Source organism: Paroedura picta, chromosome 4 (genome assembly GCF_049243985.1).
Source record: "Paroedura picta isolate Pp20150507F chromosome 4, Ppicta_v3.0, whole genome shotgun sequence".
Classification (NCBI taxonomy): Eukaryota; Metazoa; Chordata; class Lepidosauria; order Squamata; family Gekkonidae; genus Paroedura; species Paroedura picta.
The window spans coordinates 105,782,903-105,799,895 of record NC_135372.1 but is presented as its reverse complement, the minus strand read 5'-3'; the positions used below and the strand labels follow the sequence as shown (position 1 = coordinate 105,799,895).

The following is a 16,993-nucleotide window of genomic DNA, read 5'->3' as shown; positions in this document are numbered from 1 at the left end:
GAGCTGTTATGTTCTCGCGAGACTAGACTAGCGAGATCTGCTAGGGGTGGAACGGTGTCTGGGGAGCACGTGGGGGCGCTCTGAGTTTCTTCTTCTGGCTCCTTTAGCGTTGCGCGCCGCCGCCATGGATGCAGCGAAGCCAAATCCCGGGAAGGCGGTGGAGGGCGAGGCCGGGTCCGACTGGAGCATCCCGCCAAACGCGCCCGCCTGCATGGAGCGGCACCTTGAGGGGGCCCACTACCGAGCAGGTACTCACCTGCGCGCGCCCCGTTGCTAAGCACTGCGGCCGCCCCGGGCCACCGCGCTCTGGGCGCCCGCCTTTCCCCTGTGGTAACTCCGCCACCCCCATCTCAAGCGCTGCCACGCTTACAGCCCCGGGTTCCAGACAAAGCGGGGTTCGCCCCCGCCGGCCACAGCGCGTGCAGGGATGGCCAGGCAGTGGCCCGTGGACTACAATTACCATGAGACCCTGCCAGCATGCTGGTACAGTTTGGCCACCCCGGAATATGGGTGAGGGCGGTATTGGTGGTCAGGTTTTTCCTTCCTCCCCTTCCGCTATGAATGAATGGCAATGTCTCAGTTAATGACTTTCAGCATCCCACATTAAAGATACGTCTGCCCATCAGTCTCTTTGTTGACATATTGAGTTCCTTCACTAAATTACTGCTCATCTATGTTTACAGGCTGGTCATTTCCATTTGATTGGATCTGAAGAAGTGTGCATGTATGGGAAAGCATATATCTTTATACCAATTATACCAATTAAAGTTTACTGATTGACTGAAGCTTATATCTTGAATGAAGCTTTGTTGGTCCACACTGGCTCAAGCTGTCCACCTGAATTTCTTCATTTGTTTACAGTATTTATCAGTGCAAAGATTGGGCCATGAAACTCCATGGGATGACCAGTCACTGTCCCCCTACCTCACAGGGTTCTGGTTCTGTTTTTCAGAAATAAAGCTCTAGAGTGCAACTGTCTTCACAGCTTCCTCTAATGTGGCCTCCTCCCCCTGGACTACACTGACATGACACTTTGAGATATTTCCAGGTTGTTGTGCTGTCGAATTCCCATACCTGTCAACCTGCAGGAGTTTCCTTAATTGGTACAAACCTTACATCATGTCAAACTTATTGCCACTTATGTAACTCTGTTTTCCAGATGGTGCCTTGCTTCTGGGAGCATCCAGCTTAAGTGGACGGTGCTGGGTTGGTTCCATTTGGGTATTCAAGGATCCATCAAAAGCTCCTAATGAAGGCTTTTGCTCAGCAGGCGTTCAAACTGAAGCAGGTATAGCAGATCTGAAATATGTGGGTGACAAAGGAATCTTGGTCGCTTCTGATTCAGGTGAGTATTAAGGACCTCTTGTCTAACAATAATTTCTTTTGCTTTTTTCAGCAATGAATACATGTTTACCTTCAGCTTTGCAGAGACTTTAATTGGTCGCTGCAAGACCAAGTTCACACTGTAAACAACTGCAAAAACTGTATTTAATCCTTTAAGGAATTTCACTTTAATGTACAGAAGCTCAAGGAGAAGCTCCAGAATTGGCGTCACTGTGGGAGGGGAAGGTTGTTGTGAGTTCCTGCATTGTGCAGGGGGTTGGACTAGATGACCCTTAAGGTCTCTACCAACTCTATGATTCTAATTGCACATGGAGAAGTGGAGTGGGTGGGAGAGCAATTGATATGTATTTTCATCCCTTCCTCGTTTTAATGTATTTTCTGTTAGCTGTTCAGGCATGAGTTAAAGACATCTCTCCCTTCCCCCAAAGTGTGACTCTGTGCCACATATCTTTACGTTCTCTAATTAAAGCCAGCGTAATGTAGTGGTTATGAGCTGCAGACTCTAATCTGGAGATCCAGGTATGATTCCCCACTCCTCCACATGCAGCCTGCTGGGTGGTCTTGGATTAGTCACAGTTCTGTTAGGGATATTGTCTTGGAGGGATTCTCTTGGAGCTCTGCAGCCCCACCTACTTTAACAGGATATCTATTCTGGGGAAAGCAAGGTAAAGGTGTTTGTAAGCTACATTTGGGCTCCTTTGCAAGGTGAAAGTGAGGTATAAAAAAGCTCTACTTTTCAGCTCTTCCAAACCTGCTTCTTATAAGTAAAGCAGGCCCAACATATGACATAAAAAAAAAATCTTATTCTACAGTTATTCTATTGCTTCTCATTTAATTACTGCACAGAATGCCTCATTTCAAGCAGTTGTGTACCTCTATGGGAAATGTATTCTGATTTTCAGACTAATTTGTGGAATGCAACCTGTTCATAAGTAGGGGTCCTGCTGTGTTTTGATCATCAATGTGATTTAGTAGGCAATGCTGAGAGAGGGTCTTTAGGTGTACCAAGAACAGTAAATAATAGAGGGGCATCACTTTCTAATGCATGTTTGAGTTTCATAGAAATCAGTCTGCTGAATTTGTTCCCATCTTGTCCAGGTGCTCTGGAACTTTGGGAGCTGGATGAGAACGAGACGCTGATAGTGAACAAATTCTGTAAGTACGAGCATGACGACATTGTGACAACAGTGAGCGTCCTCACCAACAACACACAGGCTGTCAGCGGCAGCAAAGACTTCAGGTGACCCTTCGTAGTGTTGCTTATTCTACTTTATATTAAAGTATCCATTCTTCTTCTTAACATGGTTTGGATTTTATATGTAGTGTGAAGATCTGGGACATCCCTCAAGAAACAGTGCTCAATTCCTATAGAGGTAAGTGATAAGCTTGTTTATGCCCCTCTTGTTTATAGATTGTTTTTCCTGCCTGTATTTTCTCCAAAGTAGTTCAAGGTACTGACCTTTGAATTTCACCTTTGAGCAGCAAAAATTCTCTTAGAGATTGTGAGCCTACAGGACAATTTATATGTTAATTATGAAACTATTGATGGATACACAAAGTGATTATCATTGAAACAGTAAGCTACTGAAGAAGAAACTATTGAAAATATGATATTGAAATTGAGACAGAATTATCCAGACCCCATTTTGGCTTTTGTAGTTTGCCTTTGATTAGGTTATTATATATGAATGGCTGATGTAAAAGCCCTTATAAAGTTCAATTTTGAATTTTGAAATATTATGAAAATATAAATTTGGAATTAAAGAAGATATTATAAGCCAATGCATGTCGAATTTTTAATAAGGTGGATTAGGCTGAAAGGGAATGATTGGCTTAAGGTTACCTAGTTGGCTTCATGGTGGAGCAGATATTTGCACCCAGGTCTTCTATAGCCATGGCACTACATTGGCTCCTAGTTTGGCATCCCCCCTACTCTTCAAACTGGTGAGTTTTGAGTAGGATTAAAGCTCTTACAGACCTTTATCAGTATATCTCCCTTCTGATCAAGCTGCAGTCTTGACATTGATTGAATTACAATAAATAATTTTTAAATAACCAATGTTGTCATTAGCGTACTTTGAACCAAAAACTCCTGAAGGCAAGAAGACAATATTCCAATGGATTGTGCAGTAGCTATTGTCTTGATGTACTGTGTTTGTGTATCTCTTAAATTGGGGATGATTTGGAAATAAAATTGAAACAGGCAAAATTACAGTAGTGGGGATAATAGCAGCAGAAGAGCTGTGTATGAAAGTGTTTAAGGTAGCACCTCCATTATATAGCAATAGTACATTTTGAAAGGCATTGTCTGTACACTAGTGAACAAACCATTAAAACCAGACAGCAGCAGAAAAAATAGGCTTTATTATAAATATATAAGAATAATGGTGAATATACAAAAGTTCTTAAAACCCTGAGAAGCTAGATTCAGCAAATCCTGCATAATGCTAAAAATCGACATTTTATGAATACTGGGACAATAAATGAAGCTTTTTCTTGGTGCCAGAAACGTGTTGGGGGAGGATTGGGACAATTCTATGAACCAGGCAACAGACCATTTCTCTTCTTATATCCCCCCCCCCACCAAAGCTCCCTATGCTCTGCCACTGCCAACTGGCTTATGTTCCCTGGCCCCCGCCGGTGGAACAAGCTCCCTGAACAGATCAGGGGCCTGCCTGAACTCCACAGAGCCTGCAAAAGGCCAGACATTTGCTTGAGGCTTACCGACCCAACAACATCTACTGGTGTGTTCTCCCCCCCCCAGATACCCCCTCCATGACCTGAACCAATCTGACCCTAGGGATTCCTGTTAAAGTTTTTGTTCCAGTTAAAGTTGTTCAATCGAACTTGTGATATTCTATTAATCTTGGAACCACTGTGGGAATTGTTGTTGATGTGTTATGTTATGATTGTGACATATGCCCACAATGTTTCATGTAAACCCCACAACAGTTCATGTAAACCGCCCTGAGCCATATGGGAGGGCAGTATAGAAATCTAAGAAAATAAAATAATAAATAAGCAAATAGGGGGGAAAGGCCCTGTCTCTAATAGCTAATAGGGCTGTTGCCAAAACACAAACAAACCAAATCCCCCAGCATTTTTCAGTTTAGGTCTATTAGGCTGGAAAATAAGACCATTCCATCCGGGACTGCAACCTGTCTTTTTTTTTTTTTTTTTGCTCGTTTCTCTCCAAGTCCATGTATGCTGATGGCACTACATATTTTTTTCTGGTTTATGCCGGATGCACACCCCTACTGGCCGCCCGCCTAACTTTTGAGACTTGAGGGCATATGGAGCAGGGCCTTACAGGATGATTTCTGCTCAGGCTGGCTAGATGGAGCAGGCACACACTGCCTTTGGTTGCATGGTACTAGGTGGCTTAAGGCTTCAAAAGTAATGCAACCCAAAAACTAATGGACAGCCAATGAAACTCGTCAGCCAGAATGTCACTTTTAAAGGAAGAGTTGCAGTTGGCAATCTAACCCAAACTGTTTAAAGGTTCTGCTTGTTACTTGGTCATTTGCCTGAATTGGTGGTGCTACTGCACCACACAGCCTGTGAATGCTATTCTTTAAGCTGAAATGTAATGCCATAGAGAGTGGAGCAAATCCCAATTTCTTGAGCAGGATTTCTTGTATGTCTGTCTTCCTTCTTCCTGTGTTCAGTGTGGAGGGGCTGGCAAATAATTTGTTGATGGGAACCCTGTGGCTCTTCTGCCCCTTGGTCATGTTGAATGTTCTGATGGTACACCAAGTCCCACTCCCTCTTCTGTGCCCTGTTCTGAACTCATCATATCACAGCATTCAATAAAATTGAACTCTGTTGAAAGCTAGATCTATGGATAGAGAGCAGTAAGGAGGGGAAATGTGTGAGTTTGTTTCTCTGGTTAGAGAAGGCCTGGTTGGGACAAGGATCATTTGTTTTTCAGTCACTGCCATTTGAGCAAACCACATTATAAAAACTTCCTTCCCTTTATTTGGGATGAGTTGCTACTTTCAGCTACTGGTCTCTGAAATCAGTTGCTGTTATAAAAAAAATGTTTGAAGAGGCTTTCACTTCTAGGTTCTTAGATTCATTGACTTAGAGTAAAAAATCCTCTTCATTTTTCCAGCTTGATCTTCATTAAGGTGACCTTCCCAGTGCTCAAGAATCATCTGGCAGTCACATTAGCAGAAAACACAAGCAAGTTCCTTCAGGCCCCCCCAATACCACCAGTGACTGCCAGGATGTATGACACTAGAGCTTTCATAATGGAATTTGCAGGAGCAGCTGAAGCCCCCATTTTGTCACTTCATTCCTAAATGCAAGCTGTGTGTTAAGTTAACTGCCTTAGGTTTTGAATCTCTGTCGCTGTTGTTTGAGGCTTCTTAAGCGTATTGCTTTGGCAGCCATGATGCTAACTGGGATGCTTTTCTCATTTTCTATCCTATCTGGAGGTCCTTTTTTCTGTTCAATTTGCCTAGGGGACAAAAGCCCCTTTGTCCCATGCACGTGCAGTGAAGCCCTTCTACATATGTCACCAGACCTTGATTCACCAGCCAGATGTGTCCCTATTATTGTGAAGGTTTTGTTTTCTTTTGTTTAATTTTTCATAGCTCATTCTGGTCAAGTGACATGTGTCGCATCCTGCCCTGGAAAGGATACGGTGTTCTTGTCCTGTGCTGAGGTAAAGCCAGTTTCCTCCTCTGATTCTTTGTAAGTGTGAAAGCAAGGTTTGAGCTCTCTTAGATTGCAAGCAGAAGCATTGAAATAATAGTATCTGAGATTCATAGGGGAAAGGAGGGGAGGTTTAATCTGGCAAGGCTAAAATAGCTACTTCTTAGAAAGTGTACTTGACAGTTATGATTTTAGAAATAACTTCCATTTGTTTTGTTTGTTTTTAGGACAGCAGGATTTTGCTCTGGGATACCAGGTCTCCAAAACCAGCAACTCGCATTAGTATGTCTTCTGTTGCCAAATATTCTTTGTGTTTCCTTTGGCTAGGAGTTAGGCTTCAGCTTGCCAGTTAAAAAGTTTATTGCCCCGCAGGCATTCCTCAGTGCCTAACCTGAGAGTTACCTAAAGAGTGACAATTGATCAGAACCATTTCCAGCCACAAGCCTTCTTGTGCAGCGGGTTGGACTAGATGACCCTGGAGGTCCCTTTCAGTTCTGATTCTGTGCCCTGAATGTCAGCCAGGATTATTCCACCACCAAAATCATCGTATATATAGGCCTATAAACTATTTCTGAAATTCAGTGCAGCTTCAGCATTCTTCAATTCTGACTGCTGGCTGGATTTGCATAGTACTTCTTTTCCTCATGTGTGTGCATTTCTCCTTCTCCCATGGTTTGCCATAGACAGAATTTAGTATTGTTTAGGCTTCGGTACAAGTACTGGTTAAGGCTAAGTAGGCTTACTCAAAACCATAGTTGGCACTTTAAGTCATGGTTTCAAGCCATCTTCTTACTCTTAATCCCTGTGGCAGTGCAGGTTAAGTAAACATCATATCAAGTCATGGAAGAAAAAATTACAATTATGTGCAAGAGAGAGTGTGCATGATAACTCACGCCATGCTTCAATTAAGACTGTTGTGTCTGTATTGGAACCCAGTGATTGAAGAAAACATCCTTGAAAATCTTGTTTCCTTCAGAGCCTTCCACCAGCTAGCATTATAACATTATCTTGCACGTGCATACAACAGCTTCAGTTGATGGGCAATAAATAAACCTAGTTTAGTCACTTAAGTTCTGTACTTTAAGCAAAATGTTTTGCAAGGAAACACTTTGCTTTTGATGGCACCATTAAATGCGCAAAGTGCTGTAGTCTTCTCCAAACTGTGCAGCCCTAGAGCTTTTGTGGTGGCTAGTACTATTGAGGCATGTGAGCAGCCCAGTCTCACACACACACACACACACACACACACACACACACACACACACACACACACGTTAGTTTAGGATCTATAAAGAAATGTAGGGAGCTGCTGCCCAGCAAAAAGGATCTTGGGTCCTCCTGAATTTTCAGTGGTCAAAGATCTCGTGAAATCCAATGTAACAAAATAGGTAAGATGCCAATTTTTTGATCACCAGCCTTGCCCAAAGTATTGCTACTTAAATGAATTAAATGGACAGTTGGGGAAAGATGAGTTATGCCTTGCCCAAAGTATTGCTACTTAAATGAATTAAATGGACAGTTGGGGAAAGATGAGTTATAAATTCCCAGGCTGAGGAAGTCCATGAAAACCAGGCTTTTGTGTTCTCCTTTCTCCCTCTCTTGCTTGAAGCAATCAGCTATGCTAGGAAATAAAATAAGAATCAACTGACTGCATTTCCTTTCTTTTGTCCTGTGCAGCCTGCGGTGCCTCTAGTAATCTATCTACCTCACTGGTGTGGCATCCACATCAAAATGACAGCTTCGTTTTGGGTAAGGAGACCTTGGATTCTTGCTCCTTAGGCATTGGAGTGGCATTTGGTTTCTCTCCAGTTGACTTGACAATAACGCTAGTCTCTGTTGCCCTTTTCAAGGTGATGAAAACGGAACTGTTGTCCTTGTAGACACAAAGAAACCAGACTCTGCGCTCAGCACAGCGGTGCACTCTCGAAGTGTTACAGGATTTGCTTTTTCTGCCCATAGGTATGATTCATCTTCCTAGCAGGTGTTGGCATTTGTAACCATGAATGCAAGTACTCTAAAGCCAGCTTTTAATAGACACTAGTATTTCTGGTGCGTAGGTCCAGATAGATTCAAATGGGTAGTCGTGTTGGTCTGAAGTAGCACAATAAAATCAGAGTCCAGTAGCACCTTTAAGACCAACAAAGATTTATTCAAGGCGTGAGCTTTCAAGTGCAAGCACCCTTCGTCAGACTATGATCTTCTTATATATTCTATATATTCCCTGTCATGTAAGAAGATCATAGTCTGACGAAGGGTGCTTGCACTCGAAAGCTCATGCCCTGAATAACTCTTTGTTGGTCTTAAAGGTGCTACTGGACTCTGATTTTATTAGGTCCAGATATAATATATGTGGTGCTCGTTCATTGTTGGGACTACTTCTTCCCTTCTAAACTGATAACTTTCCTTAGGAAATGACTTGGATGCACTGTATGCTTTAGAGACTTTGATTGTGTGTTGAAAGTGACTAAATTATTTCCCAAGTGGAGCAGTGTTCTGCACTGAGAATTGGTGATAACAGAAATATCAGTTTCTCCCCCTCCCCCCCCCCTGCTCCCGGAAATCTTGACTCCTAGAAGCAGGTTGATTTTCCAGATCTTGTGTATCTGTTTCTCTCACTGCTGCCCTCCCAGCAAGCTGCTACTACTATCTAGAACACCTGTGTTTCTTCTTTCAAAGCCCATTTACTCCACAAAGCCTTTGCCTCAGCCATTTAATCTCTGCAGCTGAGATCTTTGCCACATGTATGTCACTTCCGTTCCTTCTGTCTTTCTCTTGTCAAAATGTTCATTTGTAAGGACCACCTGACCCCACTCTGTGTTTCTGTACAAAGTCCATGTATACTGATGGCACTACATATTATTTAGAAAACATAGCAGTGACTTGCCTCAGGTCATTCTTGGCTTGTTTTTGTGAGCAAGGAGATGGAATTAAAAACAATGGTGCAGTGGGAAGAAGATTTTATTCCAAAATACTAATCAGCCCTGTGTGTTTGCATCAATCTGTAGAATATAAACATGGCGATGCTCCCACTGATCCAGTTTTTCCCCATCATCCCATTGCTCCAAGAGGTTCAGGCCCTAGTTTCCTTCTCATTGGTTCCTGTGTTTGGATGGCCTGCTAGGGCTAAATTGCTTGTCTCTGCCTGTATTCATGAGCTTTCCCCTCTCTCTCTAGTTCACCCCTTCTGGCTTCCATCAGTGAAGACTGCTCCGTGGTTGTTCTTGACTCCAGCTTTTCAGAAGTGTGAGTACAAAGTTGTCTTTGCCTCCTCCTTAGGCTTGATTCAGACATCAATGTTTAGCTGCTTGACTTGGGTTGCAGCCCACCTCAAACAAGACACTCTGGCAAGGGGAAAGGATAGCAGAAAAGTGCTTTTGGTTAGCCAGCATCCCATTGAGATTTGTGTTTCCTTAGTCAGTCTTGTTTATGTTTCCAATAAATTGGACAATTTCATTTTAACGTGTTTCCTGTGGGGGCTGTTTAAACTTTTACAAATTGCAAATGACAGTCTTCGCAATCAATCACTTTTCACGTGGCTCTCAGTATCAGTGGGTGTAGTCAAACATCAGTCATGCATTGCTTGGGAAAGAGAGATAGATTGGAGGGGGTAGAGGGCTATCAAGCCAGCTGTCACTGAAGGGCCTGGCAGAACGGGCCATGCTGCTCATCCCTTGCTGATTCAATCACCAAGTCTGAGTTGGGTGAAGAGCTGTGGTTGAGATGCAGGCTTTCTTGCAGCCCATCATCCAAGCCATTGCTCTGGTGCACAAAGGAGGAGGGTTGGTTCATTAGACTTGTTATCACTTGTAGAGTCTACCTGACTGCCGGACTGTCTTCTACTGGGGGATCACACGGGGAAGCAGTCCCTGTCCCTCCTCACACACTGACTTCCCTGGAGTGTTTGTATGATAGTTTGGAAATGATGGACTGGAATTTACTTTGATAGTATTCCAGAAAAGGTCCTGTTAGTCCCTCAGCCTAGAGATGCAAAGCTCTCCCTGTTACCTTCATAGCCACCTGAATCAGTAAGCTCCACCATGCTTTAGCTATATTCTGAGGAATGCGTATTGCTTAGGGGAGGGGATTGCTTGTGGTTTGTGACTGGCATTGTGATTCCCAAATAACAGCACATCGTTTTGTGCTTTTCTCAGTTTCAGAAACCGCTCCCATCGGGACTTTGTGAAAGGGTTGTCATGGTCACCATCAGACAAAGGCACCTTAACGACGGTTGGATGGGACCATCAGGTTCTACATCACATAGTTCCAACACAGACTAGCCATCCTGCGACAAATAACGACATCACTGCATAGTTTTTATGTGGGTTTTTTTTTAGTCTTTCTCCCTGGAATAGCTTTTGTTTTGTTAGTTTTTGTTTTGTTTTGTCACCTCCGGAGCATTGAATGTGGTCTTTGCCGTTTAGAAGAGAGGTCCTGTAACAATTTCATGTTCAGTGATGGTTAGCTTCATACCAGCTGCTTGTGGTGTCTGTCTCTGAAAGACATGCATTTCTCATCTTGTTAACTTCACAGCGCCCAGTTAGTAGTAAAAGATGGGGATATTTTTAATGAGGAAATGAAATATTCTGAATTTACCTGCCAGCTTTGGATTAGATGTTTGAGTTAAAGAATTGGGGGAGCATTCCAGCCACCAGGATCAGAGATGATTCAAAGGAAGCCTTGTAACACTTGGCTGTGGTCAGCATCCATCTTGGTCCCATCTGTGCTGAAGGCATCACTTTAAAAGGCTCTCCCTTAAGGGTGCAGGGCCCTTTCATAGCAGCAGCTTGGTAGGGATGGGGATGTGCACATTATTAAACATAAAAACTTGAGCCATATGTAGCTATAAAATGTCCTCTGGACAGTCTCTCTGGCACTCCCTAGCCATACTTGTAATGCTAGAGATCTGAATTTCCTTATGCAACTGCATCATCAGATTATGTAATTAAAAAAAAATATACTTGAATACTCCTGTCACGGATTACTAGATGTCTGTGTCCGGGGTGCACAGAATGGTTGAACAAGGTCCACATACCCAAAAGGTTCTTAGGATTGGTGTTTCTTGAACTGCAGGTCCCCATGCTGCATGGCTGATGGCTTTGGAAACTAGTACCAATAGCATAGGGACCTTTTCAAAGAACTGGGCGGGAGGAGAAGCAGAAACCTCTGCTGGATTGAACCCAAACCTTTATCTGGGTCTTTGAATCCCAGCCCATTGCCCTCTGAGACCAAATCTGTACTTACGGCAAGGCTGGATCAGGAAGGACCAGGGGAAAATAGCCCATTTGGCCCACAGTACGGTTATGAGGGAGGAAGCTTTCTTTTCACTTCTGTCTTTTGGTTGTGTAATATGAAGGAAAGGGTGTTCTCATCCCTTCTGAGGTGCTGAGCAACTGCATCTGCTAATACAGTATGGAGGCTTTGAGGGCATTTGGACTTAAAGATACTAGATACTATTTTATTTTTTTTTAACTTGCATCAGAGGGAGGGAGACAAAGCACTCATCTGTAGTAAAGTATTGTTTTGAATCTGGTTGTTTCATTTAAACTACAATCCATTTCTAGATTAACATGTGTGAAATTTTGTTTGGGGCGTTGGACTGGCCTATGGATCTCAAAAACCCTTACATACACAGGACTATAAGTGTCAACTGAGCTTGGTGATTTGTGGACACTTTGTGAGGCAGATAGCTGATAGTCATTTATCCTGCAATATGTGGTTATTAGCTCTTCACAATAAAAGGAGATCTGGTGGCTTTTTGTAGGTCTCTGTGGAACTATTCTGTGAAATCCCAACTTTTTGGGTACCCTACAGCTCATTTCTGGGTGGGTAGGCTCACTTGTTAAAGTTCTGTGCTTTATTTTGCTAATTTTATTCATGTCATAGTTCTGTAGTGGAGTAGAATCTTTACAATGGGTGTACTGTTGCCAGGCATCCTAACACTGTCATGGGATTTTTGTAGAACATTGGGGGGGGGGGGGGTCTGCTGTGATATTTTGAAGCAAAGGCAGACAAAATTTATGCTGATTTGTTGTTGATAACAAGCACTAATCCAGGACCTGTGTGTTACATGAAAGGAAAAGAGATGACCACAGGAAAAAAGGGAAGGTAGTTTTTTTTTTTTTAATAAACCCCTTTTCATTTTTAAACAGCTGTGTGTTTAATGGAACTTTTCAGTGGCTTGGCCCACACTCACTGGATCTTACACAACAGTTTATTCATTTCTGTTTGCATTTGCCACACATTCTAGCTTTATAAAGATAGCATTTTTAAATGCCCAGTCACTCCACTGTGTGCAAATGTCTGAAACATGATGGAAGATGAAGTGGTATTTGCAAAGGAAACCTTATCAGGAATCACCACACACATGACTGGTGAGAAAATGTTTTGCTCTTGTCCAATTGAAGAGTGTCTTGCTGACCTGAACCACTCCTAGACCAGTCACTGTTTTCTTGCTATAACCTAGAAATAATGCTAATGCACTACCCATCGCTACAGTTGGAACTGATTTAACTTGGTTGGAGCGATAATTCACTGGCAGGCTTCCAAAACCTGATTTTCAGCTCCCAGTTGACCTCACAGTGCACTCTCGTCATCTTTTCAAGTTGGCAAGACGTGAGTCATCCAGGAGACATCCAGAGCCCCACCTGGGACATTCCGTGGGTATGCTTAAGATTCTTGTCAGGCTCATCCCTGCTGCCCTTATAAATTTGCTCCCATGGGTTTCAGTGTCCCTGCCAGTAAGGGTGACCTTTGAGTTACCCTGTTACGTTTTTCAGACAAATGTGCTTTGTTCCACTTGTGTGCTTTTGTTTAATGCTCAGCTTAAGCATGCAGCTGGTGAGGAAGAAGTTTCCCTGTGCAGCTTGGTGTTCACACAGCATCTTATGTAAGTGCTATGGTACTCTACCCCATGCAGCCTCAGTGTGCTTAGTTACACTGTTCAGCATGCGTACTAGTTGGTGTGGCACAAGGGACTTTGTTCACTGCTGCACAAATTGGACTACCCATTAAATAAGGGTCTGGACTGAGGCCTTGTTAACTAGATGTCTGGGGGAAAGGCAGATACACATAGTTTTGTCCACACCAGGGATTTCCAACATGTACCCCACAGGCCACATGTAGTCTGCTTGACCCTGAGCTGCAGCCTTCCTGATATTTTCAGCAAAAGATTTCTTCAAGCTATTCAAGTTTAGTTCCTTGGCAATTACATTATGAAGCCAGGGAATTATGAAGAATTACTTACAAGCATCTGCCCTACCAGCATGGCAGAACCGATTGAACTGGGAGAAAACGATGGTCACCAAGATGATATAGAATCCTTGGAGTCTTGGATATGGGATATGAATCCTAGAAGTATCCTACAGTTCCTGGCTACGTGGCCAAACTGGCCATTGCCTTGTTTGACTTGTCTCTGTGAAAAGTGGTATCAGTTTTCACGAAACTGCTGAAATCGCTGGGAGCCACCATCAGATGGAAATACGGAGCCAGAATTGAGGTGTGCCCTAATAGTGTTCCAACTTCACGATTCTTGAGATTGCTTCAATCTGTTTAAATACTGTTCTCAATTACTTAATAAAAATTGATCAGCAATGTAACACTAGGCCTGTAACTGCCCTTTGGTATGAATATAATTTATTAAATTGGGGGACTTTTAAAATTAGTTCTAAAAAATTCAGTTTTTAAGCACTAGGAGACTGTTCCACCATGGCTTTCAGCAAAAATGGCATAGCCAACAAATTTCTGATCCATGCAGTTCACTATAGAAAAAGCATGGAAGCCCTAGTCTATGCTTTATATGCAGTGTGTTTCTTCGTTGTGCCGCATGGGGGCAGATGTTGCTTATCTTCAAGCCTCCGGGCTGAATACAGGCTTGAGCCTTTGGTATAACCTTTTTGAAAGTGGTGCTGCCTAAAGCAATGAGCACCAACTGTGCAGATAGGGTCAATTAAACATGAGTGACTCTTCCATTGTGCTGACTACCAGTGAAGAAAAATGGGATGCAATGCAGTTTTGAAATATTATGCTGGGACTATTTGATATAATTAGCTGCGCCCAAAATTTGCCCTGGCTTGAAGGGACATGCATTTGGATACACACAAGCCAAAAATGATTTCCCAAATTGCTCTATTGGGTTAGTTCGAGTATATCCAAAGTGACTTAAAACACTCCTGTTCTGGAAATTCTGGGGTTAACAGGAATTAATCTGAAGCTTGCAGCATATGTGTATCTTCATTGTACCTCGTTCTCGGCTTCAGCCTGTGAGATGGCGAGGGGGCTTTAGCTCCATTCACCAGGTAGAGAGGGGGGTCATGTGGCAAATATGTGGCAGAGCAAGCTTCTCCAGTGGAGCTCCTTACAGCAGTAATTCTTAATTGTGCTCAGGAGAGCCCTGGGCCTCTTGGCAGATTATCAAAAACCACAAGTGTCTACCTAGCATGGCCACTGCTACCAGTCTTCTCTAGCACTGTGCGGCTGTAGAAATGTTCTGAGGAGATTTCAGGCCAGTCAAAGTCCCCCTAGGATAAAGGTGAGACGCACCAGGCTTGGGACATAGAGTGTGCAATGAGCACACATCCCAGAATGTCCTGCCAATCTGTGTGGCTTCCGTGGCAAGATCGCTGTAGAAAAGAGATGTAAACGAATATATAAAGCTTAAGGTAATTCAGCTGGTTCTTTATCAAGGTCCTAATGGACATTCTGATAAATACTCAGGAATCCTGACAGCTGTTGTGTCTCTGACAAGCTAAGTCCCAGCAGCCTTTAAAAAACAAAGCACAGAGATTCAGTACAAGCACATGGGAAAACCTGTGAGTTTTAGACATGCTAAGAACCATTGCTTTCTTCATGCCTCTCGTTTTTAAGATTGGCATTCAGAGTGGTCAGATTTCCAGAGATGGGATTTCCAGTGCCTGGGAGTGGTGGATGAGGCTCCAGTGTCCTGCGGAACTCATTTCACGTTCCCAGCTGTCATCTCTGCTTTGTGCAAAATTATGAAAGTAAGAAAATGAATGAAAGAATGAAAGAATGTATGAAAATACAGGCATATTTCCATAATTTCTAGTTTTTCTTGGCCCTACCCAATGACTATCAAGATACAGTAAAATGGGTTTTTTCCCCTATAAAAACCTTGTTTTTGAAAGTTATGTAAGAGATTGTATAAAGTTTTTTGTATGCGTATGCGGTACTTTTAATGAGGCCATTGTATGAAAGCGGGCATGGTGGTATTCATTCCGCTTCACCATTCTTTTTGGTTGGGGTTTGTCGGAAGATTAAGGCAAGTATTTGCAGTTTCAGAAGGTTCTCGTGTTGGGACTTGTTGAAAGGAGCTGTATGGATAGCTTTGAAGAGTCCTATTTATAACCTGAGCCTTGGTAAGCAGCAGAACCAGCTTTGCTGCCCATGTGCCCCATCCAGCTCTCAGCACCGTGCGTCTCAGATGATGACTCATTCAGTCTTCTTATTAAAGACAGCTGTAAGGAAGGCAGAGGCTGACTTAATATGAGATCAACTGCAGGCACGCCAGTGGGATGTAAGGACATGTTTATAAACTACCAAACCACCCTGGGAACTGGATGTTTGAGGCTGGATCCCCCTTGGCTGACTTAGTATGGGATCAACTGCAGGCAAACCAGTGGGATTTAAGATCATTTATGCATCACCCCAAGGGTCAGACATGACCCGGTACTTGCACAGGGGGTACCTTTATATATGACCAAACCAGCTTGGTTGTTCGAAGCATGAGTCTGGATCCCACTTGGCTGTAATACAGTGGGGCGGTCAGTTGTATCATCTGCCTGCCCATATTGTTCCCCTTTGTAGATGTTTCTGTGGGGATGCCAGCATAGGGAAGTGATGGATGTGCCATTGTAGTAATGCAGGACTTTGCCCTGTGATGAGGCCCATGCAACATCTTTTTGACCTGGTGGCTTGAGTAGAATTTTGGTTTTAGTTCCTTGAAGGTCAGGAAGTGAAACACAATTCATGCAAAGGTCTTGTCTGGTGCAGTGAAGACTTTGCATTGCTACTTCCAGATGGTTTCCATCATTAGATATGTGTCCATAGCTCAATTGCAAACTAGATTGCTTTAAAAATAGAAATGGCCTTGCTTCTTTTTCCACATCCTTTTAGCCCACCTTCTCTTTCCCTTCTGTTGAGGACTGGCTCATAGTTAAACAATGAAAACAGGAGCTGAACTTTGTAGAATGCAAAAAACAATCTGTATTCCAGTTACATTAGAATACATATCTTGTACAAAGAAAGGCAGCCATGCCAGCACATACCTGTTTTATATCTGTAGCCGCTCCATCAGGCTATGTTCTTCTGCTTAAAAGGCTTGTCAACAAATGGTACAATATACACACTAGGGAGTACAATTTGTTAAAATTAGTACTTTCTGGTTTGGGGCCTCTTTGACCTGGAAAAAAATGGATATTTCTGAAAAATTCTGGATTCCAATACTAGTATGGTATTTGGATCTGGAATATATCAGAAATCTGAATTTTGGCGGGGTTTAAACCACATAGCAGGAGAAGCTGGTTCCAGGATCTGCTGTGACATGGCTAGTAGATTGTTCCCTGTGGCCGGCAGCTTCTGGGTCTGGGGGGATCAGACTGTTGCCCTGTAGGAACAGTCTACTCACCACTGGCACACCTGATCCTTGGGCTGTCTTTTGCAGTCTCTTTAGACTTTAAAGGGATGGCAGTAGAAGCCCCACAAGCTACAGCCATTCCCGCCTTGCCACAGTTTTCAGATCTACTGGTAATTCCTGAACGTTTGAGAAGCCAAAATATACCTGGAAATAGTGATTAGGTATTTTGGGCGTATATTTTCAGCTTGGTTAGATTTGAATACATACCCCCCCAGTACACATAGATGTAGGGAAACTGAATTCATGTCTGCTTCTCCACAGTTTGATCCCACATAACTGCAATAAAAGAGCCTCTTGTGGCGCAGAGTGGTAAGGCAGCCGTCTGAAAGCTTTGCCCATGAG

At 43.1% G+C, this 16,993-nt stretch overlaps 1 protein-coding gene across 1 annotated transcript; it reads left to right on the top strand.

Moving 5' to 3' along the window:
* Positions 1-24: 24 nt before the first annotated feature.
* Positions 25-12,149, top strand: WDR77 (WD repeat domain 77). Its single transcript, XM_077334893.1, has 10 exons — positions 25-248; positions 1,160-1,345; positions 2,443-2,584; positions 2,668-2,717; positions 5,943-6,013; positions 6,231-6,285; positions 7,681-7,752; positions 7,854-7,962; positions 9,178-9,246; positions 10,155-12,149. The coding sequence occupies exons 1-10, from the start codon at positions 125-127 to the stop codon at positions 10,312-10,314; spliced, it is 1,038 nt and encodes a 345-aa protein (XP_077191008.1). The 5' UTR covers positions 25-124; the 3' UTR covers positions 10,315-12,149.
* Positions 12,150-16,993: the final 4,844 nt, after the last annotated feature.

Coding starts and splice junctions, on each gene's coding strand:
- WDR77 (XM_077334893.1), top strand. CDS start 125: ATGGATGCAGCGAAGCCAAATCCCGGGAAGGCGGTGGAGGGCGAGGCC. Junction 249..1,159: donor GGGGGCCCACTACCGAGCAG/GTACTCACCTGC, acceptor TCTGTTTTCCAG/ATGGTGCCTTGCTTCTGGGA. Junction 6,014..6,230: donor TGTTCTTGTCCTGTGCTGAG/GTAAAGCCAGTT, acceptor GTTTGTTTTTAG/GACAGCAGGATTTTGCTCTG.